Below are 24,459 nucleotides of genomic sequence, written 5' to 3'. Positions count from 1 at the left end.
AAATGTAATGCATCTTACTTAACGATTAATGTATCTCGCGCATCAAATTAATGTATCAGCGCTTATATTATTGTATCCGTTTGAGGGATTTCTGTAATTATAAACTTTTAAGGGATAGATTGTAATTTTGCCTTAAAAGTATGTGATTTTTGTAATTTGCCCAAGTTTTTTCTTTCTTCTTTTTCACGTATAGGGGGGGTAAAATTAGTCTAATGTGGGGCCTGATTTGAGAAATAAAAGGAAAGAAAATTAATTATATTATGATACATTTTATTTGCTAAAATATTGACATATTGACATTTTCAATAATTACTTTAAAGTATAGATGTTTTTAAATAATTATGTTAGGAAGTTTGACTAGTTTGCTAATTTTCCCAAAATTTTATACCCTTTCAAATTTCTCAAGATCGTCCGAATTATGTGAAATCCCCCCTCTAAACCCACCCTTTCACCCCCAATAATCTGTCAAACTCATTAGTTTCCTCCGCAACTATCAATCTCCATTATATTGCACTACAAATTACCATTTTTTGTATCTTTTATAAAATTTAATTCGATATTGTTCTTTGTAAAAAAACTAGATTTTACATAAAAGCATAAATATCCATATATAGGAAGGAGGGGAGGAAATGTATACGCTATGCACACACTATATTCTAGATATACTTATTTGCATTGTAGAACATTGTATATGATTAGAATACACAAAAGTGCTCGAGATACGTATACATTAAGAATATACTTGAAAACACAAGATACATTGTATATACAATTTCCATACACAACATTATATATATTGGTGTATTTATATTCTTTATACATAGTAAAATAGTTTATATACAATTTTTATACACTTTATAACATGATATATTCATTTTTTTACAAGCAAGTTGTTATACATGATATTTTATATATTGTTATAGAGTGTGAAACAAATAGGAAGTAGTTGAGAAACACTAGTAGCTAGGTAATTGAACTCCAATGATAATTGCAAGACCTATTATTAAATAGTGGTAGTTAATTAAACGCAATTGATCGTTCTTGCTATTAATTGATTCCCCATCTTTCGAGTCCCTTAATTCTCTTGGTGTGTAAATGTCACTAATCATTTTACTTGTTTTCTAATTAATGTTTAGGGGAAATTACATAAATATGCCACAAAATATAAAATAAATATAATTTTATAGTCCAATTCAAATTAATTCAGCAAATTCTCATCCTCCAAAAATAAATTACAGCCCATGTCACACTCTAGTTTAGACTTAATTTCCTTCTTGCCCCCTTTATATTTAGGAAAAATCACATAAATGGGCCATAAACAGTACATGCGCCCCCGCCNCCCCCCCCCCCCCCTTAGTTTAGACCAAATTTCCTTCCAGCACCCTTTAAATTTGGGCCCAATTTCGTCCCAACTTTTTTAAATTGGAGAACTAAGATAAATCCCACTAGTTTAGAGTTAATTACTTATATATTGTTACATCATGTATCTTGCAAGATTTTGGTGTGTCTAGATACGTTCAAGATACGTCCAAATACATATATACGAGGATACATGAGGTCAAAATTAGGTGTAATTTGTTCTAAATACATTATATCTAAGTTGATTCGCATGTATATGGGATACATAACAAATCTCGCTCACCTTCCTTGCCTCCCTCCCATCTCGCTTGTCACTCTCCTATATATATGGTATCCCAAATATATGCTAATCACACCAGATACATACATATACAAGTATCTAGTGTGTTCATGTATTTAGGACACATATGAATCTCGCTCGTCTCCCTCCCTATTTATGTGTATCTGGTAGCAAAAATACATGTATCTAAGCGTATATTATTCAATATATGGTAGAAAACTCTTAATTAGTGGGAAAATATAGGTAATAATAGTATATATGATAGTGAAATATGTCTAATTATGTAGTTTTTCTTTAAATATCCATAATATAATATTGTCGATACATATAATATAACGACAATTATATTACTACCACCGTTTTTTTTTTTTTGTTGTAGTGAAGACCCTAGTTTTGTTAAAAATAAAAAATTCCGCCAAGAAAATTTTGAAATTTAAAAAAAAACTATGAGGAGGCTTTGATCAAGGAAACGTTAAAAAGATCAAAATTCATTTTAAATGGAAAGTAATCATCTGCATATCATAAGATTTAATTAATTGATTCTGCTTAATTATATTGAAAGTCAGTTACAAATCCTAATCTGCTATTACTTCAAACTTCATTTTTTCTCTTTTTGTCTACTCAATGTTCAATATCTCTATTAAGTCCAACTTATTCGAAGTAATGCCACTTAAGTACATTTTTTTTTTCATTTATAAGCTCAAACTCGAGACAACTGATTAAAGGTTCGGGGCATTCCATCCCTACCAATCAAACATTCAAAATACTATCTTTACATTTTTGACTAAATGGAATGTTATGATATTGGAGATCAAAAGCTTATGCTAATTGATATTTCATCAGAGGATGATTTTCTTATAGATTCATCTTTGTTTGATTCTCTTGAAGATCTGCGCCTTTCAGGTCGGTAATTCTCTTTACCATATACGTTATGAGTCGGTGGCGGAGTCAAAAATTTTCACTTCAAATCTGAAGAAATAAAGTCAAAGGGAATCAACATCGGCTTTCTATACATAAAAACAAACTAATTTTGACTTTTTACATATAGTGTAATTTTTCGGTGAAAGTATTCAAATGAACCCTTAATGCCTACGCTCCCCTGTTATGAGTCCTTCTTGTTGTTTATATATTCATATATCTTCCTGTTGAGAATCTCCAATATGTTTTATTACTTCATTGGTGCAATTTTATTGACGGTATTTGATTGGACACGGAGTTTTAAGAAGTTAATTTGACTTATATGTTAATTTGAATAGTCTAATGAATTTGAAATCTTAGGAAACAACAACAAAAATACAACTACGCCTCGATAACAAGCATGTTTGAGTCTGTTATATGAATCATCATTGTCTATGTCGCTCAAGTTAAGGGCATCTCACTCCATATATGTACTTAAAAACTATTCCTTTTGAGGATTCTTCGTAGTTTACTGCCTGTATGAACATCAGTATAACAATCGATTTGCTTGGGACTGAGGTGTAATTGTTGTTGTTCGAGTGTATAGAAGCATTTGTATGCAACAACTTCACTTGATGTTATTTCTGCAGTAACATTGGACAGTATAAATGAGAATAGTGAGGGTTCAAATTTATCAAAAACTTGCGCGAAAATAGATAAATCAACACAAGTGAACAAGCAGAAGGAGCTAAAGCATTTGTCTTCTGCATCTATTCAGCCCGGTAGACCTAGTTACTTACGCAAAAGTTCAGCTTGGGACAACGCTTTCTTCACTAGCGCAGGTAGTATTTCATCTGTTATTGTTCTATGTACAATGTCAATGCAGTTAACTAGTTGCTTCATGTTTGTATAAGATGTAATATACTTCATCCGTCGATAGGTGTTGATCTATATACAATTACTTTGGGTGTAATGTTGTTTGAGATTTGTATGCCAATAGAAAGTATAGAACTATCAGATGTTACGTTTTTCACCATCGTTCAGGTAGGAAGAGGAAACAATTGACAGTTGAGGTGTGTTTTAATACATAGATGGTGATAGTTCAGGTAAGAAAAGGGAACAACTAATAGTTGGAGTGTGAAACTCGCGAAAAAGCAATAGTAGAAAGTTTTTGACCATTAACTCTAAGATCTCATATACTTCAATCGTCGATACATGTTGATCTATTTACTATTACTTTAGGTCTAATGTTTTGTAGGAGTCTTTTACTCTTTCTAGAGATTTGTATGCTAGTAGAAAGTATAGAGAACTTGTAGTGTTTAGTTTTGTTTTTATACAGAAGCGACATGGATAGTGAAGATTCATATAGTTGACCCTGACTTATTTGGTATTTGAGGTGTTATTGCTGTTATTTCCATTGACAGGTCTTCTCGATCCACATGAACTATCATCGATGAACAAAGAGTTCGACACATTAGAGAATCATCTCCTGCCTGTCATCCTAGAAGATGTATGCGCTCGGAGGCCAGACCAACAGTCAATTTCAAATATTAGAACTGGCACCAGAAACATGGTATTAGTTACATAAGGGACAATGTAAACATTGATATTTCCCTTTCTCTACAAGTATTATGTTGTTCATTTAATCGATTAATGCTCTCATTTTTAATTGACAGATCGATCGTAGTCTAGTTTTCAAGAGGAAAAACATCAATGATGCAAGACCAGAGAGAATTAAAACACAGGTTAGTGTTGCTATATACATTTACCAAACACATAATATAAGAGTTTAACTTTTATATACTGACAACGTAAAAGTGATTCTTAACTAACTTAGTTTTGTTGTTGTTGTTATTGTTAACTAGCAACCTTATAAAAGAAGAGAGTGTAATTCACTAGAACTCAAGCTTCCAAAAGCATGGCCTAGATCAAGTGCTTCGACTTGGCAAAGCAAAATATCATCACGAGACATGTATTCTATGGACATAGGAGGCAAGAAGAGAACTAGACCTGGTACGCGACACACTTATAGAAACTCCTCTTTACAAATGAAGTTGTTTTCTCACCCTCGATCGTTTAGCATAAGAATTAATAACATGTGACATTTGCAGGACGAGATTTGATGGTGTCGAATTCCAATTCTCACTCTTCAATCACCTCTTGTCCTTTGTATGAGACATCTGCTTATGCTAGTAAACATGGAGAAACCGGAAAGACTAAACTCTCTTCCTCTGTCTCGAGCACTAAGACTCCGATAAGATCATCTTCAAAGAGTAAAAAGTTTGAAAATCTTAGTTCCTATCATAAATCACCTCCTAGAACTCCAAAAGCATGGTCCTTGGAGTCATCATTGTCAACGTCTAGCACCAATCGAGCTCATACTGATTCAAATCGTTGTCTCTTATTGCCTCGAAGTCAGCTTACAGAACCTGTTGCTTCAGTGCCAAGGGAGAATCCCCAACCATCCGGTCTTTGTATGCCATCGCCAAAATTTGGCTTCTTTGATGAGGTTGGTTTTGCATTTACTTTACTTCATCAATTGCTTTCTAGAAGTACATATATGTGTTAGTTATATACATCTAAAGTACATGCTAATTCTTTTTGTGTCATAGTTTATATATGTGCATATTTGAAATAAACTAGACGAGATTCGCGATTTTTGTTAATAGGATATGTCAACTTTCGATGGAAACTCGAATCAACCACAGAAGCAGGGAATATCAGCAAGTATAGATGAAGGGAAAAGTGCTGAAGCATCAATCAAAGTTAAACGAGATAGAAGTCCGCTATCCATTGACAGTGTAAACCGAGATTCAATGATAACAATACTAGTTCTAAGTCCAATCAAGTCCCGATATGCTGCATCGATACCTAAGGCAAAAGATGCATCAAATGCGCGAAAAGATATATTTGATGTACAGTCTAACTATCAAACTGATAAATCTATTGAGATTGACAGAAAAGTTTGCTCAAAATTGAGGAAAGTTGGTGCTGGAGAACATGACAGAAAAAGAATTGGACTAGTAAATGGGATAGTTAAGACTAAGGAAAAAAGAGAAAAGATAGTTACAAAAGACGACAAGGCGATCAACATTAGAACAACAATTACGCCTCAATCCCAAACAAGTCAGGGTCGGTTATATGAATCTTCACTGTCCATGGCGCTCAATTTAACCCCATCTCCAGACAAGGGGATTACTAGCACTTCAAAATCAAGAAGACAAGAAAATGAAGTCAATGATTTGAGTAGATACTTGGAGGTCATTGATTTGAATGATGAGACAGAAACACAGGTTAAACAGAATAAGAGTTTTCCTCATATGAGAACTCCATTGGTTGAGAAAAAATCTGTTTGCAACAGAAGTGTAGCTCTCATGAGATCAGATATGGTTAAGGACAACAAGGAGTCATCTAATTTGCTTTCTTCAAAGGGAACAGACAAAGAGAACAACTGAGCACTATGCAAATCTATGTTGCTCGGACTAACAAAAAATGTTGCAAGCCCCATGTCAGACCCTCTCAAAACGCCTGACACGCATTCAACGACATTTTTGAAAAGTCTGAACAACATAAATGCAAACTATTGATGGATACTTATGTTGTCTTGTCAAATTGTAAGTCCTTTATGTTATTGTTTGACATCATTTTGTTTTAATGAATAATCCTTAAACTCTTTGAATATGTTTGAAAGTAGACAACTTTGCTTTTGTCACTAACATGAGTTGGCCATTGATCAACCAAATGGGGCAATTGTCATTCATTTCTATTGTTATCATAAATGACAAAAGCCACATACTAAGTATTTTTACAAAATCATAGTTAAAAAAAGTAGTTCTATTTTTCAAGTAATAGTAGAGTTTAATTTCTATACACTAAAAGGTTGCTTTCTTTCTTGATTGAGACTGAGAGTCGGGGCATTAGGAAGGACTCGGAGCGAGTCTAGGATCTTTCATGCCTGTTATTTAAACGAGAACTCTATCAGAACAGTCTGGTGCACTAAACTCCCATTATGTGTGGGGTTAAAGGAAGGGCCGAATCACAACAGTCTATTAAATCACAGTATTTATCCTGCATTTCTGCAAGAGGTTGTTTTCATAGTTCAAAAACTCTTGAACTTCTAGTCATATGACATCAATTTTACCGATAATGCTACCGCTCCATTTAAAAGAGAATTTTGTTAGGTCACATAAAAGATAACTATTAATAGCATAATAAAAGTTCTTTACAAGTGATAACAATGATATTGTTGCTATTCTTTTTTAGATCTTACTCTTTCTACTTTAAAGGTTCATATTGATTGTCAACATCAATAATTAGAATTTGGTATAAACAAAAATGGGATTTGCCCTTTTTACGCATGTAGTTCAACAGGAAGTAAAAAAGTTGCTTTTTATATCAAAAGTGATGGTCCTTTTGAAAGTGGGCATAAAATGAATTAGGCTTTTTCCCCCTTTGTGTCATCCATTTCAAGGGGGCAAAAAAACAGCATAGGGCTTTGAGCATTATTCTCTCTAGTGTATGAAGGTAAAAGTAGGGATTGATGTAGATTCTAGTATATCTCGGTTTAGTCGAATTTAGTAACTTTAACTTAGAATTTGACATCATGTATATGTGTAAAAAGTCAGATGCAAAATCAAGATTTGAACCCTATGGGTTCAAAATTAGAGCCCCTTTAAGTTACTGAGTTCTAAATTAATAATTAATAATTAAGATTTGGCACACTCCCGTGGCTTCCCGCAGTTGAGGCGCGTGATAGATATTTGGATGCCACATAAGCCAAAAAAATGTCCAAAATTACAAAAAAAAAATGGTTTCAGGGGATAATAGGACCTTAGTTTAGTTAATGCGTGTTTCTGGGATTCCGGTCACAGTCTGGGTTACTTTTACTTAATGCATAAAATTTAAACTTTGGATCTATTTCTAGAAAGGAGAGGACTCCTAAGGTAATGGTGAAGTCAGGTAGGATCGAGTGGTTTCATTTGAATCTCCTTCGTCGGAAAAACATCATTATTCATATTTAAAATTATATTTTGTGTATATATAATAAATGTTGAACTTCTTACTTCTTTATATTTTAAACCACTTAGCGAAAATTCTAGTTCCGCTTGGTATATTTTCCAACAATGGAGGCCCCCAAGACTACTCATTGTTTAGATAGCTCAAGCATATTTTTCATTACATGTTTGGAAAAGAAAGAATCGAAGAGAATAACTTGTCGGGTTGATTTTTGGTTATTTATAATCAGTATCAAAGTGTATTAAAAAAAAATAAATAGAATGATTGACATTACTAGATTCCTCAATGATATATTTTTTTGGCACTACTTGTTTGTATGGAATAGTAGTAATAATAATTGTGTGTATTTAGTGTTTATTTCAAATTATTATAAATTTAAAATAAGATCGAAAATAAATAGTACATACTCGATAAAAGGAAAGTTTAAACGTTGTTAAATACTGCTAAAAAATTGTAAAAAATCGACGGACTGCATAGATTTTTTAATGACATTTTTTTGAAAAAATGGATGGACGTCGATTGTTTTTTGCACACAAATGCACGTAAACAATATATAAGACAACCAACAGATCCCTCGGTTTCTTATTTATTTAATACGAAAATTGCGGGACATGATGGCTTTTTAAGTGCAAAACTAGGGTTGAGGGGTATACATTAAAAGCAATGAAATTAAGTATTTCATCAAAGAGAATGTGTGGTGTGGTGGTAGAATTGTTCAATGTCATAGCAAATATTTGGGTTTGATTCCAAGATGCTATATTTTGTTATATATTTGGGTTTGATTCCAAGATGCTATATTTTGTTATATATATATATATATATATGAAAAAACAACAAAAAAAACCTACTGAATTCGTCAATTTTTTATTTTAAACAACCGATGAACATTCCTATATTTTAATCGAGAAAGTAAACCGACTCACCATTTCTCTAAATAGTTGAGTTTGTTAATATTAGGCAAGAAATTGAGGTCGTCCGTCAATTTTGACCCTCAGATTTTTAAGAAGGTTTTTAGTAGTAAGGAAAGTATAGAGACATTTGTACCTGAATCTTGATAATGTTAATTTTATCATAATATGACGACAAAAAAGATTTATTTAAATCACTTCTTTTCTTTTTGTTCAGTCACTTTAAATGTTAAATTGAGATGAAAACATATGGCTGGTGGAATGATCTTTTTACAAATGTTAAAAAATATCTGACTCTATTGAGCTTATTAAATTATGTGTCTCTATTATGTGGCAAATTTGGAAGGCTAAAAATTCGAAGAGTTTCAATAGAGAAATTTCTGATCCTAATGATATTGTTAACAAATTAATCTCTTTTTGATATCCATGAATATGAAAGCAATTTGATCCCTCCATTTTCCCCTATAGTTATACCTGCTTGTAATGATGATAGAAATATAATTATGGCACAAAATGGTATTGTTGTATTTGCAGATGCTAGTGTACATAAGAAAAAGAAGACGGTAAGCATTGGTGTGGTGGCTATGGATAGCTATGGTAACCTGCTTCATGTCTTTGGTACACCAATTCAATATGTTGGGAAAGCCATCACTGCTGAAGCAATTGTAATTCGTATGGCAATGGAGAATGCTAGAGAAAAGGGGTGGACAAAGGTGCAAATCTTATCAGATGCAAAAAATGTGGTGGATATGGTACTACAAAGAACTATAGTCTCATGGGAGATAGAGACTAGCTACTTGTGAAAACATTTGAAACCTTATGAAGTATTTTGAAGTGGTTAGTGTGATGCATATTTCAAGGTCTTGGAATTTAGTAGCACATAATTTAGCAAAATTTTCTATTTTGTTAGTACGCAAAGTTGTTTGGCTTTCTACTTTTCCTAGATGGATTATAAGTGATGCTATCACATCATTTAACTCTTTGAACCTTTGTATGCATTAATATATCTAGCGTGTTGGTTGTCAAAAAAAAGGTTGTTAGCTTAGCGCTAAGTTAAGTATTTGGATAAGGAGTAAGGACTTTTTTTTTTAATTAATTTAAATTTTGTACCTCGTTACAAAAAAATAGAATCAGGACATATAAGAAATACTTATCTGCACATGAAATTTGCACCAAATTGATAGTACTCTATATTATCAACTAGTATAAATTACAAAATCATCAATGTTTGCCCTTTAAACGATATAGTTAAACTTATGTATACGATCCAAGAACACATAGATTGAGATGACCCAGCAATAGAATTGTTATGAATTAACTTGCTTAAAGAATATAACTTAAAAACAACATAAAGGAATAAATTAAAGAATGACAAAAGTCCCACATCGGTGGTTAATGAGATGGGTGGACTCCTTATAAGGCTTGGGCAATCCTCCTCCCTTTGAGCTAGCTTTTGGGGTGTGAGTTAGGCCTAAGACCTAATTTAACAACAACATAAAGGAATAAATGATTTGTGAATAAGTGATTTTGTGAGACAATGCACGTTCATTCAGAAAAAAGATTCAAAGACATACGTTAAGTCATATTTTCCACTATTGTCCTTTTTGTAAAATTATAAATATAAATTTGTAATTAAGTAATGTAATTTATCTCCTAGAAAATATAAAACAAATATGTGTGTGTGTGTATATATATATATATATATATATATAACTTATGGAATAGATGCCTATAGTTGTGTGAGTTACAAATTATATAAAAAAAAAAATCTTCAAAACGAGACCAGTCTAATTGTTTGGTACCAAAAGTTTATCTAATCTATCAGCTCAATAGTACTAAACCTTCTTTAAATAATACATAATTAATATTAATTCTTACTAAAATGAAACAAGAAGGACGTCTTTTGTTAAAAAGCCAGTCAATTATTTAATAAAATCTTATTGATATAAATGTAAGGATTGGCTGTCACAGTCAAGTTGCACAATTTAATTGGTGAGAAAATAAATATCATGTCATACCTAAAAATAGATATATTACTACTATATGTTTTGACATGTGGATACAGGTCATTCAAAAATTTGAAATATTTTTGCTGTATGCTGTATGTATTTATTTTATTTTATTTACAATTTTTATTTGGTGTTTGATATCTGTATTAAAACTCGATTAATCTGAATTCACATTATGTAGCATTCATTCATGAGAAGCACTCTGACCTAGAATTTTTTCATATGCAGAAAACTTAAATCCGAAATCTCTAATTAAGAAAAAATAAATCTATTTATTGTACCACATTCTTTGATGGGATATATTTATTTCATCACCACACCAATGTGTCTCTTTTTTTTCCGAACAACTTGGCAAGGAAAATGGTTAGTCCTAAAAAAATAAATTTAGCAGCCTGAATTTAAGGTTATTTATCTAACCTAGAGGAAACAGAAAGAATCAACTAAGTGAATTCAATATTGGGACTGGAATTCTAATTTACTGAATAAATTATTAATATTTTAATATTTTTTAATAAATAAAGGAGTGTTAGAAGCTTATTAGCCCTTTAATTGCTTAGGGAAATCAGTCTTTTTTAATCAAAGCTTTTTCTATTCTTTTGTTAACTGATTAATGTATCGGATTTCATATACCCTATGGTTGAGAATTAATGATTGACTCTATCTATAAAGATTTTGGATTTGTTCATAATGATAAAATTTGATCTGGCCTTGTTTTCACCATTTCAGTCATTCTCGATGCTATTTTCTTTTGATTTTCTATTATTTAAAATATCTTTAGTTTCAAAAATATGATTTTCGACAACGTTATAAAGGCCATTTTGGGAATCGTTTGGGAGCTCACCCCGTGGCGGGGCACTAGGGGTGTGCACTATTCGGAATAAACCGAATAACCAAACCAAACCAAACCGAAATTTTATTTGGATTGGTTTTTTGGTTTTTTGGTTTTTCGGATTGGTTTTGGATTAATAAATTACTTTGTTTGGTTTTTTGGTTTGGTTTTGGATTTTAAAAGATAAAAATCGAAAAAAACCGAATTATATATATATATATATATACTGCGTGGAGTCGCGTGGCGTGCCACATAAGTCTAAAGGTGTACAAAATTACAAAAAAAATGAGTTCAAGGGGGTAATAGGACCTTAATTTAGTTAAGGTGTGTCTCTGGGATTTCGGTCATAGTCTAGGGGGTACTTGTGTCTTCTCCCTTTTATGTTTGAATTACATCTACAATAGGTATACTTATAAGTATTGTGTTATAAGTTTTACTTATGATTTATAATAGAAAGTATATTTAAGAGATTAAATATTATTACTTTGGTTATATATGTTATTAATTATTGACATAACCGAATAACCAAACCGAAAAAAGCCAAACCGAATAGAGAAAAACCAAACCAAACCAAATTTATTTTGGATCGGATTGGGTTACACTTTTACAAAACCAAAAACCGAAAATCCAAACCGAATAGTGTAAAACCAAACCAAAAAACCGAATGCACACCCCTACGGGGCACTGAGAAACACTTTGAGGCTCATCACTCATGTGTGGGTCTTAAATATGTGACATTTACGTTTTAAGTATCTGATTGCACATTATAAACATGTTTAATGCCCAAGAAGCTCACCTAACAGTTTTTATATAAATTATGTGTCAAATTCCTTAGTTAACATTGTTGACCCTCATAATTCTTCATTAATGAATGATGATTAATAATTTTTTCATCTATATATAAATAAGAAAAAGGAGATTAACTTAAATAATAAGTCGTAATATTGCATATTTACTATTTGAGAACACAGTGAAGGTGAATATCAATTAATATTTTTTTTAAAAAAATACATAGCCGAATATTACATCATCACTTATCATTGTTTGTCATGCTTTTATTTAATGTCTCAAAATTATTATATTTTAATTATTTCTTTGTTGAAAGTAATTTTATTTTTGTTCATGAAGACGTGATGTTTTTAATTACAATACGAATAAAACTTATGGATTAGTTTCTTTTAGTGAGGTAAATTTCATAGTATGATAATAATATATTTTAATAAATTGTGATTCTTTTATGGAAAAACTTCAGAATATGACAAACATTCATATATATTCAAGAAAAATTACTATGTTTTATTTTCTTCATGTTATATGGATATAATTAGACTATAAATAGAAAAGTTAATTATGTACAAATAAATAGTTTTTTATATATATATATTTAATATAATAAATAAATATTAAATAGGAAAGTAATTATTGAATGCCTAATTAATTATGGCAAACACATTTGTGATCTTTTCCCATGTTTACCATCATCAAATTTTTCTCTTTCATCAATATTCATACATCACATACTTTCTGATTTTTTTCCCCCAAATTCATTCAAATTCAAGATCCATTACATCACTGCAGGAGCAATTTTTGTGATTTTGTATTCATCAGATATCTTTTAATTGCATATTTATCTTAGTTTTATTAACATTATATATGACCACATCTACACTTTCTTCTATTTTCATAGGGTTTTGATTCAAGAATTTGTTTATCCATTTCAATGGTTGAAATTGATACTCCGAGGAGGGTTACGAGAGATATACATTTATTTGACAAATTGTTGGATGAACTACCTTCTTTTGATTTGTGTATTACTCAACAACAAGTCAAAATTTCAGGCTCTATTGCTGCAATGGAGAACGAAAGAAGAACAAAAAAGGTTAATGATCATATACCCTTAAATCTGCTTGAAGAAATCGAACATGCAAAATTACTAAAGAGGAAAAAAGGTTCAAAAGTGAAAACTAATCTTGTGATTCAAGTGGGTGTGAAAAAAAAGCAGTCAAGCAGGAACAAGAGGAAAATGAAATTGAGATTTGTATGCTTTATTTTTTTTAGTTTAATGTCATTTACTTATATATCTCAACACATGTATTGTGTGCCATTGTCATTATATTATGGATTGTCCTCTTGTATTGAAATTGTTAGAAAATTTGATTTCGTATATATATAGTTGTTAAAAAATGAGTACAAGAAGAACATGAACAAAAAAGAGATTAAGGGTTCTTTGATTGTCAATTTTGTATATAGTAGAATACTTATATACATAGACATTTGTATTATTATATAACCACAAGTTGAATTGTTGATCTGTGAATACAATTATATTTGAATACATAAGTACTCTGTCAAATTTAAATTAGGGAATTCAAGTATAGTTGGATACATCAATACAATATTGTTGGCCTTTTCAAAATTTTATTTACAAGAATACTTATACAGTTTGATACCCACAAATTGTATATTTTTTTGCTCATGTGTCTAATGTATCCATACTTATACAATTTTATACCCACAAATTGTATCTTTTTTGCTCGTTTATCTAATGTATCCATATTTTTGCTTAACAACAGTGTTGAAATGTATCCATATTTATATACATAGATACTTGTATTGTTATGTAAGCACAAGTTGAAATGTTGATTTGCGAATACAGTTATATCTAGATTGATAAGTACTATATTCAAGATAAAAAGTTGATTAGGGAATACAAGTTTAGTTGTATCCAACGTATTCAGTTTTGTGTTTAACAACTAGTGTATCTTTTGCTATGTAGTTCACCTAATTCAAAATCGAAATACTTAACCTTCATTCACAAATTCAATAATTTGCTTACATACAATAACTTGAATTAACAAAAAAAAAATTATTAATACCTTCACGACGCCAGAATAAGAATTATGGAGACAACAAGAAAATTGAGTATGATGTATCACATTTTTTGTTAAACTGATAAAGAATATGATATGATATGTCTTTAAATGAGTAATTTTCAGTTATAAAGTTAATTATGGGAAGTTGCTCATTGTATGGACGTAATGTAAGGATAGTGGGTTATATTTAGAGTCAATTCCTTGTTTAGTTTGTTGTACTTAAAGATGTATTAATGTATAAATAAAAAAATAAAAAATTATACAAAAATACAGCGAAAAAGTTATATAAATTGTAGTCATTTATTGTAAATAGCATATTTATAGCTATTGATATTCATTAACCCTATAAATATAGTTATTTTTGTAAGTTTCTTTCTTTTATTGTTTGAAAGTTAATATGTTAGGTTGTTTTGCATCTCATAATAATCTTTATATCAGAGAAATTTTGTCTTCTATGTACTTCTTTAATAATGTTTTTTTAAAAAAAATTTATTAATGCATTCTTAATAAGTTTTTTTTTTTTTTTTGTTATTGTACTATTCTACTACATTATGAATTTAAAAATTTATAGAACTTACGTCCCATTTCATATTAAGTAAAACACCTCCCCTTGCCTTGTGTCTGTTTTTCTAAACACTAATTTTCGATATCTATTTAATAATGTAGTAGTTATAAACTTTTAGAAAACAATTTTTTTAAAAATTAAGTTAATACTTATATGTTGTGTTCTCAATCAAATATCTTGTTCTTTAATTTGTTTACTTTTTTATTTTTTATTTTTGTTGTTATTCTTCATATTATTTTGAGTATAAATATTTTAGATATATTTCAAGATATACTCAAAAATAGATTTAAAATTTTAAATTTCATGATATTTCTACACGTAAAGTAACAAAGATTGGAATCGATGATGAAATTGGCAAAGACTTTTGAGGAATATAAGCAAGACTACAGAAATGGAATACGTACATTATAAAGAATATAAATTGACACTTCTTATTTGGTGAAAAAAAGATCAATATATACGGTAAAACTTTTGTATAACCATATTATTTGTTTTGATATTTTTTAGATTGCTATAGTAAACTATTTTTATTTTTTGTCTCAAATTATATGACACAATTTGAATTATGAGAGTTAAATAATTTGATTTTGACTGAGCATTGAGTTATAATTTTTTTAAGTTTTTTAAAAATAAATTAAAAATTACATAAAAATTATTGTAAATCACAATTATTGATAATGTATGGTATTTAAAAGATATATGAAAAATTATGATTAAAAAAACTTGTTTGAATCTTAAAATTTAAAATATATCACATAAATCGAATCCAGCCTCCATTTGCTATTCAACCATGAGTTCGTCGCATGAGGCTTGCCTAATGTTATTTATATCTCCAGCACGGTTTGTGAGCTATTACATAGTGAGCAAGTTATCACAAAATGATCACCAAAAGGGCATAAGCTATGATAGAAATTGTAAATTCCAAAGGAGTTTCAAAAGTATTGAGGCAGAAAGAGTATAAAATATATTCTAATATAACATAATAGGAAAGATTGACCGATAAATTATTGTTATAATAAAATATTATTATAACAGACAATTATTGTTGGAAGGTCTAATTATATTGACTTTTGTTTTTTATGACAAAATTTAAAATAACTTACATTGCAAAAACAACTAATATTTGGGAGCAGAAGTAGTACTATTTGTTTGCATTTATTTTCAAAAGAAGTAAGCCAATTTAGACAAATTTAGATATTAGTCATTGTATCAAGTAGTGTTTTAATAGGCGGGCGCGTAAGGTGAGGCGTTTTACTTAGTATAGAGCGAGACATAAGCCTCGAAACGTGGGGCGTAAGCTCTATGAATCTTTAAATTTTTTAATTTACAATATAGTATAATAATATAATAACACAAAATTATATAAGAAAACATCAATAGTTTGAAATAATTACAAACATGATTAAGAAAACTCATAGAAAATAAAACTTCTAACATGATTATACAAGTAAAGATAATCTAACATCTTAACTTTTATAATAAAATAATCTTTATTTCTAATTTTTTTTATCATACTATATAATTTACCCCCCCCCCTCCCCCCCCTCCCCCCCGCCACCCACACACAAAAAATCAATAAAACTCACAACTATTATAATAAAAACATCACTCCATCATGAATAAAAATAAAATTACTTTTAAATAGCTAAATAAAATATGATAATTTTGAGACATATGACAAAACCATGAAGACCAATGATAAGTGGAAAAGTAAGATTTCGCTACGTACTTTAAAAGAAATGTTACGTACTAAATCATCACCTTCACAGTGTTACCAAATAGTACAAATGGGATACTACAATTTGTTATTTGAGTTACTCTCGATATTCTTATCTCTATAGATTAAAAAAACATTAAGTATCATTCATTTATTCAAGAATTATGAGGGTCAACAATGTTAACTAAAGTTTCTAACACATAATTTGTGTAAGATCAATAAGGCGAGCCCAGAGTGTTGGACGTGCTTCAGGCGTACAGTCGGGCGTTTAGGGTGTAAGTCTTACAGAACTAAGCCCCACACTTGAGTCTCAAGGCGTTTTGCTAGAGCCCCGGCCCAGAGCGAGTCCCGAGACGAGTCTCAACAGAGTCTTTTAAAACACTGATATCAAGCACGTGTTCTTATATGAGGAAACAAAAATGCTAAATAGTCACTTTTATTTACATTTATACACTTCTTCAACGAGTTATGAGAGTCACCGCTTAGAGTTGTTGTTGAGTGGTAAGTTTATCCTTAATCAGAGGTTTCAAATTTGAATTTCTCTGAATATTGAGTCGTTTTTGTTAGAAAGCATTTTACTCCATAATGTGGATTTTTTTAACGCAAATTTGAATTTAATCGAACTTCAATATGGATACCGAACATCGAATAAAAAATAATTAAAAAAAGAGTTATGAGAGTAAAAGTTTATCGTAACTTTAAACCTCATAGGCAATTTTTAAGATTCAAATTTTTATATGTTGCAACTTAGTTAATATTTAATAAGATTTGATTATTCTTGAAACTAATTTTTTTAATATTTTTCGCTCATTATACTAAAAATAAAGACTAAATTCGGATTCACATAGGAAAGTCTACTTGGGGGTAAATCGCTCTCTAATAAAGGTGACTCCGTTCTCAAGGAGGATCGAACCTGAGACCTCTTGGTTAAGGATGAACGACACTCCACCACAACTCTTGTAGATTATATTCTAATTTATCCTTATTATTAACTATAGTCATTTTCTAGTACATTTTTTAATATATTAAATTATTATATTTAAAAAATAATTAATAAAATTAAATTTATATCAAGTTAATATTGAGCAAATAAAAATAAATGAAGAAAATAAGTTCAAACACCAAAAAGTATCCATAGATTCAATTTAAATTATAGTGAGTTATTTTAGAGCAGTAGAGTCATAAATATGTTGGGTTAGTTGTAAACATATTTTAAATGCCAAACAGATTGTGACTCGTTGTTAAATTGTCAAACACATTCGTGGAAAAAATTCACCAAAATTACACAACGCGTTACCTATGAGGAATCTATATTGTTTGTTTGGTACGAATGAAAATATTTTTTAATGAATAAAATTATTAATAAGTTTATTCTCTCTTAATCAGAAGTTTCAAATATAAATCCTAGATATAAAAAGATCTTTCATAGAAAATGCTTTTTATGAATTTGAAATTATCAAGCTTAAATGAAATTAATATACATAGATCTTATCTCTATTTTATATAATAAAATTATTTTTATTCAAGTAAATTATATTTTTTTAAAAATTAAATATGTAAAACGGATACAAAAATTTTTAACCAATCAAATATAGAGAATAAGTACACTTTTTTTTTTTATTATTTTTAACTGGCCGACTATATGTGAAAAATAAAATAAAAGTATTTCAAATTCGGCGGTCGGAATTCAATGGATTTTCAGTCAGGTCAACGTTCTTCTCAAACGTCTTTACGAATTTGCATAATACCTCCCCCATTTCCTCCTCCTCTTCTTCTATTGCCCCTCATCTTCTATTTTTTTTTTTTTATAAAAAATAATTAAATTGGCCACGTTTATCAAATTAACCATTATTTAAAGTTTTAAACAACTACTAATACATCACACTTATGATTAGATTTTGGGTCTAATTTATTTATATCTACACAAAAAACTAATTGTAAAAAAGAAGGATTACCCAAGTTTTATGAAGAGTCAAAAATTTCATTCATCATCTTTCTCGTGACTGGATTCAAATATTTTTTATTCAGAATTTTGATGTTCAAATCAACACACACATTCATGGACTAGAGATATTTCTATTCCTAATATTTGTCTAACTTTTTGGGTAAGTTTGACCTGACTTTGATATCCTGTCAAATTAGGTATTGAACCTCATTCATATTCGAAAAAATAGTTCAAATAAAAAAAAACTTACCTAAATTTTATAAGAAATTCAAAATTTCAAACATTTAGCGTTATGAGTCATTTCATTTATCAACCTAAAATATTATTTGATAGATGAAATTTCTTCACTCATAGTAAGATTTTAAAAAGTTTTTCTTTTATGAGCACACACGATACAAAATTAAATGAATCAAATCAATAAATTTCAAAAACTAGCATATTATACAAAAAAAAAATGACAAAATTATCCTTTCATTGATAACATACCTATTAACATAAATTATGGTGTAGCGATAGGACTGTTTCACCCTTAATTAGAGGTTTTGAGTTCAACCTCTAAGTATGAAGAAATCCTATTGGGAGCACCACCTCCAAATAGGCCCTCCTGTGTGCAATTTGAATTTAATCGGGTTGTAATGTGGACTCTAAACACTAAATGATAAATAAAAAGAAATACCTTATTTTATTTATTTTTTTTAAAAAAAAGTGAAAAAATAAAATTCTTACATAGAATTTTTCTTTGTTGGGGGGTCATATTTGCAAAACAAACTTAGGTGTCTTTCGAAGAAAATAAAAAAAATTTAATGCCCCCAAAAATGGTGACCGGTCAACTAACGCCGTTAAACATATTGCCGTTTCTCCCTCTTTTGCCAGTTGCCATATAAACACAACTCCGCCTCTATTAATTATGCTACCACTTCCGTTAAATAAACCGCGCTCCATTCAACGCGTGGACCACACACACTAACACCAAAAATACAATCAACGCTTTTAAATTTTTTATTCCATGTCTAATACTTACCTTAATAATTAAAATATCTAACTTTACAATAAAATTTTTGTTTTCAACGATTATATGCTCTATATAAAAAATGACTTCATACATAGAATTCAACTATAATAACAAAGTAATGAGTTATATATGGTGGTAGAGATAAATTTTTTAATAAAATTTTAAAATCTGAAGAAGTAAACACATAAACTAATCGAAGAGGTTCAACATCTATTATATATATATAAAATATTTTTTAACAATGCATAAATAATAAGTAATGTTTTCTATGGAAGGAGGTTGCCGGCTCCTCTCAAGTCATCAGTTTTTTACTTCTAGTCGATTGCTCTATAACGGACTCCCCTCTTTTCTTGCAATTGCTTGCTCGTCTATGCTCCGTCCCGACAAATAGGCTTTCCGTCCCAACAAATAGGCTTTTCTCGCTTGTCTATGTTCCGTCCCAACAAGTAACATTAAAAAACGATGTTTCTTTTCCCCTTTCCCCTGTCTATATACCATTCAACCATGACCAAAATATAGTAATAATGCTCTTTTGTGTTTTTATTTGATGTTCGATATTCATTTTATTTAGATTTAAAACTTAAATGTGAAAATTTTAATTAATGATGAAATAATACTTAGCACAATCAAATGATAATGATAATAATTTTTTTTATCTTTTATTTGATATTTAATACCCATATCAAAATACTTTAAAGATGATTTCATATTTAGAATTTAAAATTACGATAAAATTAACGATGAAATAGTATTTACCGCTTTACTACTACTGAACTACTCCCTCCGTCCCTATTTACTTGTCCATATTTCCTTTTTTAGTTGTCCCTATTTAGTTGTCCATTTTGACAAATCAAGAAAGGACAACAAATTTTTTCCTATTATACCCTTATTTACACTTTTTGAAAATTGTAAAAGTGTATGTTGTTTCCATCCAATTTATTTCACTTGAATTCAAATAAGTGGTTGTAATTTTGAAGTGAAAAGTTGTCATAAGGGTAAAATTATAACTTTACTGTGCTAATCATTGTTGCCTTAATCTGTGTGCCATTTCTAAAGTGGACAACTAAAAAGGGACGGAGGGAGTATATGATAGTAACAACGCTCCTTATTCTCTCCCACGCGTCTTCGTGTTTATAAACTCTCTTTTTTCTCCTTTCTTCTTTACCTTTCACATTCTTCAACGTTCCCCCATTTTCCTCTCTGTACTTTTTCTTTTTTCTCTTACGAGACCTTTTTTTTATTCTCCGGCGAGCCTAATCGGAGCATAATTTGGGGTTCTGAGTTATCGGATCTAACCGGGTTTATTGGGTTAAGTTTTGACGGATCTCCGGCGGCTGCAGATGTCTTCGTACTGGTGTTACCGGTGTACAAGGTTTGTTAGAATTTCAGTTGGGAACGATGTTGTTTGTCCTCACTGTGATAGTGGATTTATAGAAGTTGCTGAGGGAAATATTGGGTCGCCGGAATCTCGCCGGAGGTTTCCTATGTGGAACGAACGGCCAGAGTCAGATCGGAGTGTGAACATGGGTTCTCGACGGAGCAGGCGTAATCGGGGTGATAGATCTCCGTTTAATCCGGTTATTGTTCTTCGTAGTCCATCTGAAGCTCCTGGGGAGGATGAAGCTGCTACAGCTGCAGAGGAGCGGAGTTACGAGCTTTATTATGATGATGGTGAAGGTTCAGGTCTCAGGCCGTTGCCGCCGACGATGTCGGAGTTTTTGATGGGATCTGGGTTTGATCGGTTACTTGATCAGTTAGCACAGATCGAGGTGAACGGTTTTGGTCGGCCGGAAAATCCACCGGCGTCGAAATCAGCGATTGAATCGATGCCGATTATTCAAATAGCTTGTAATCACGTAAATTCCGAGACCCATTGCGCTGTTTGTAAAGAAGCTTTCGATTTAGGATCTGAAGCTCGAGAAATGCCCTGTAAACACATCTACCATTCCGATTGTATTCTTCCATGGCTATCTCTTCGAAATTCGTGCCCCGTTTGCCGACACGAATTACCGGCGGAATCAACTGAAACTACAAACTCGGACAACATTGCTAGACCTAGAAACGAAGAAGAAGCAATGGGATTGACAATATGGAGACTTCCAGGAGGTGGGTTCGCCGTGGGAAGATTTTCCGGTGGAAGAAGAGGAGCTGAGAGGGAACTTCCGGTAGTGTATACAGAAATGGACGGTGGATTTAACAATGGGGTACCTAGAAGAATAGCTTGGAGATCAAGAAGGAGCAATACAGGTCGAAATGGCAGTGGAATAAGCCGAATTTTCAACAACTTGACATCATTTTTCCGGCGATTAACACCATCTTCTCAACGGCGATCTCTATCCATACATTCCAGTAGTTCGGAATCATCGGGATCTGCTGTTTTGAGGAGTCGGAGTGTGTCTTCAAGCAGCTCAATATTCAGTAGGTATTTGAGAAGAAGCAGAAGAAATTGGGTACCTGAAGAGCATAATGGAGTAACCAGATGGTAATTACTTAGTCGAAAAAAATGCCAATTTTCAATTGTTTCATAGAGACTAGAAGCAGAAGACTATAGTAGTCGGAGACTCCGTAAGGCAATGTGTGATTGGTAGAGCAGTCGACTCGACTAGAGGAAGAAGACAATAATGTCGTTTTTCAATTATTACTTGTTGAGTGGGAGGAGCACTAAGAAAAGAGAAAGTTCATTTTAGAGCAATCGAGTAGAAGATTGTTGGCATATTGAGAATTTATGGCATAATTTATCTTAGAAACATTTTGTGGGGAATATTATGTAAATAGAGAAGGCTTTGCTTTGGTATGGAATTCAATACATTTTTAGTGTCATTTTGTTGAATTGTAGCAGTATTATAATAGTATAATAGAAAGACAATTGTCTTTAAAATGTTCATTTTGATAGAAACTTAAGCTGTGAATACGGAGTAATTTTTTTGAATCAAATTTGTAAACGCAAAGTATTTTCTTTCTTCTAGCCGTAGCCGTAGGTGTGATCAATGTCTTACTTTGCTTTCTTCTAGCCGTAGCCGTAGGTGTGATCAATGTCTTGATGTTCTAAAATAAAATACTAGTCAGAATTGTGGTTCAGCATGCTACTTTCAAAAGTCAAAAACTCTTTATGAGCATCAACTGACTAAACGAATTTTCAACAGTCTATTCTATCATTACATTGTTTATGACTCTTATCTTGCTCTTCACGGACCCTACAACATGAATGAATATCTTGGATAATATAATTCCCTCCTCCTTGTGGCCTTGAGTCGTGTTCCTCTCAACCCATATTTCGTATACTGTATATATTCTGTCGAGTTAACTACATATGTAGTCGCCCAATGGCAAGTACCAACACTTGTATGGATCGTAGCAACTTGCTCCAAATTGAATCCCATTGCACAAGTCAATCCCTTCAAGTATGCTCTCCTCCTGCTAATTTCATGGAGCAAAATTGTGGAAACATTCCTCATTTTTATTTCCGTGGAGTGAGACAAACTTACTCCTTTTTCAAATTTAAGCTCAGAAACAACTCCACGAAAACTATACTTGGGCACCATTTTTTGTCACTTCTCACTCTCTTTTGCTCCAACTTCCATCTAATTCCCGGAGGTCTTTAAAGGCCCTTAAGAAAGAGGCTTGAATCATCGATTCCAATCCGATAACGCTTTTCTTTTTATTGGTATGTCGCTCCACAAGCTTTTTCATCATTCTTAATCGATTACTTGATTGATTGACTTCTTTAAGTTCCAAATCCTATAATTCACCAATTTAAGCTCCAAATTCTATAGTTCACCAATTTAAAGATTTTGCGAGGAAGCTTTTTCAAGAAAGGGATGAAATTAGGGTTATTAGGAAGGTTGGGTCTGCTTATGTGGCATAATAATATACACATTGGATTTCATTCTGTTAAACTGAAGAGCAGAACTAATCCAATAGTGAGACGGGAAGGGTGTTTTTGAGTCAAAATATAGTTTAGGGGTATATTTGATTTATTTCGAATAGTTAAATGGTAATTTTGACCCTTTTTCGTTGATTTTATACGTATTTGATGATATTTTTTGATGAAGTGTTGATATTTCAACTAACATGCATTCGTCATGTTTAAATTTTGACTTCGCCTTTGTTGCTATGGTGTTATCGGAAGAAATCAATTTTTTGTGCTAATTTTCTTGTTAGGTGCTCTTATTCTTGTATTTACCAATTAAATTTCCTAAAACTTAATGGAGTTGCTGAAAATTACTGCCACTTAACTTTTCAAAAGATGTTCCAATGTGAACATTTGCTTTTTTATTTTCTTCTTTTTGTTTTTAATAAAATCAGTCTTGGGATGAGAAAAAAAGCAAAGTTGGTATTGAAGTTTCAATGAAACAACCTTATGGGACAGACAAATTCTTCAAACTGGAGGTTGTTGTTAGTAATATGTACCATAATTAAATCTGAAAACAAAAATAAATTTAAATAGAAACAGAGAAGAGTTAAAATATTAAATTTTTTCTATATTATTCTAACAATTTGTTCTTTTTTTTAGGGAAAAGGTACATGTACCCTCCTAGACTATAATTGAAATTCAAGAGACACACCTTAATTAAATTAAGGTCTTATTACTCCCTGTACCCATTTTTTTGACACCTTTTGGCTTACGTGGCATTCAAATATCTCCCACGTGCCTCAATTGTGCGGAGTTACGGAGTGTGCCACGTAAGACAAAAGGTGTACAAAATTAAAAAAAAAATAAGTTTAGGGGATAATAGGACCTTAGTTTAGTTAAAGTGTGTCTCTGGGATTTCGGTCATAGTCTAGGAGGGTACTTGTGCCTTATCCCTTTTGAAAGTGTTCACATTTGTTTGTAAAAATTTTAAAACATTTTTTAAGTGGCGAATTAGTAAAATTATCTTCTTATTTAATGTATGATTTCTTAAAAACAGTACAAAATAAAAAGTAATCAACTAATATAGGATGAAGAGAATATTAACTCAAGCCAACTGAATTCACATGTTAAACAATTTAATCCCTCCTAGTGTTTGAGCTATAAAATGTTTTATCCTTAGCATCTCCAATCCAAAC

General features: G+C 31.0%; 3 protein-coding genes across 3 annotated transcripts in view; 2 read left to right on the top strand and 1 right to left on the bottom strand.

Moving 5' to 3' along the window:
• LOC125873936 (protein PLASTID TRANSCRIPTIONALLY ACTIVE 16, chloroplastic) overlaps nucleotides 1-24,459 on the bottom strand; it is a 126,794-nt gene that overhangs the window by 74,541 nt on the left and 27,794 nt on the right. The window lies entirely within an intron of this gene.
• LOC125872766 (uncharacterized) lies at nucleotides 3,963-6,059 on the top strand. The gene is made up of 5 exons (XM_049553553.1): nucleotides 3,963-4,109; nucleotides 4,213-4,281; nucleotides 4,402-4,549; nucleotides 4,648-5,045; nucleotides 5,206-6,059. Exons 1-5 carry the CDS (start codon nucleotides 3,990-3,992, stop codon nucleotides 5,989-5,991), a joined length of 1,521 nt encoding a protein of 506 aa, XP_049409510.1. The 5' UTR covers nucleotides 3,963-3,989; the 3' UTR covers nucleotides 5,992-6,059.
• Nucleotides 20,567-21,928, top strand: LOC125872750 (E3 ubiquitin-protein ligase RDUF2). Its single transcript, XM_049553529.1, has one exon. The coding sequence runs from the start codon at nucleotides 20,751-20,753 to the stop codon at nucleotides 21,894-21,896; it is 1,146 nt and encodes a 381-aa protein (XP_049409486.1). The 5' UTR covers nucleotides 20,567-20,750; the 3' UTR covers nucleotides 21,897-21,928.

Source organism: Solanum stenotomum, chromosome 8, assembly GCF_019186545.1.
Source record: "Solanum stenotomum isolate F172 chromosome 8, ASM1918654v1, whole genome shotgun sequence".
NCBI lineage: Eukaryota > Viridiplantae > Streptophyta > Magnoliopsida > Solanales > Solanaceae > Solanum > Solanum stenotomum.
This window is presented reverse-complemented; position numbering and strand designations above follow the sequence as displayed.

What these genes read in the sequence shown, in the direction of transcription:
- LOC125872766 (XM_049553553.1), top strand. Translation starts at nt 3,990, where the DNA reads ATGAACAAAGAGTTCGACACATTAGAGAATCATCTCCTGCCTGTCATC. An exon ending in CAGAGAGAATTAAAACACAG is followed by an intron (nt 4,282 to 4,401) that starts GTTAGTGTTGCT and finishes ATTGTTAACTAG; the next exon opens with CAACCTTATAAAAGAAGAGA. An exon ending in AATTTGGCTTCTTTGATGAG is followed by an intron (nt 5,046 to 5,205) that starts GTTGGTTTTGCA and finishes TTTTGTTAATAG; the next exon opens with GATATGTCAACTTTCGATGG.
- LOC125872750 (XM_049553529.1), top strand. Translation starts at nt 20,751, where the DNA reads ATGTCTTCGTACTGGTGTTACCGGTGTACAAGGTTTGTTAGAATTTCA.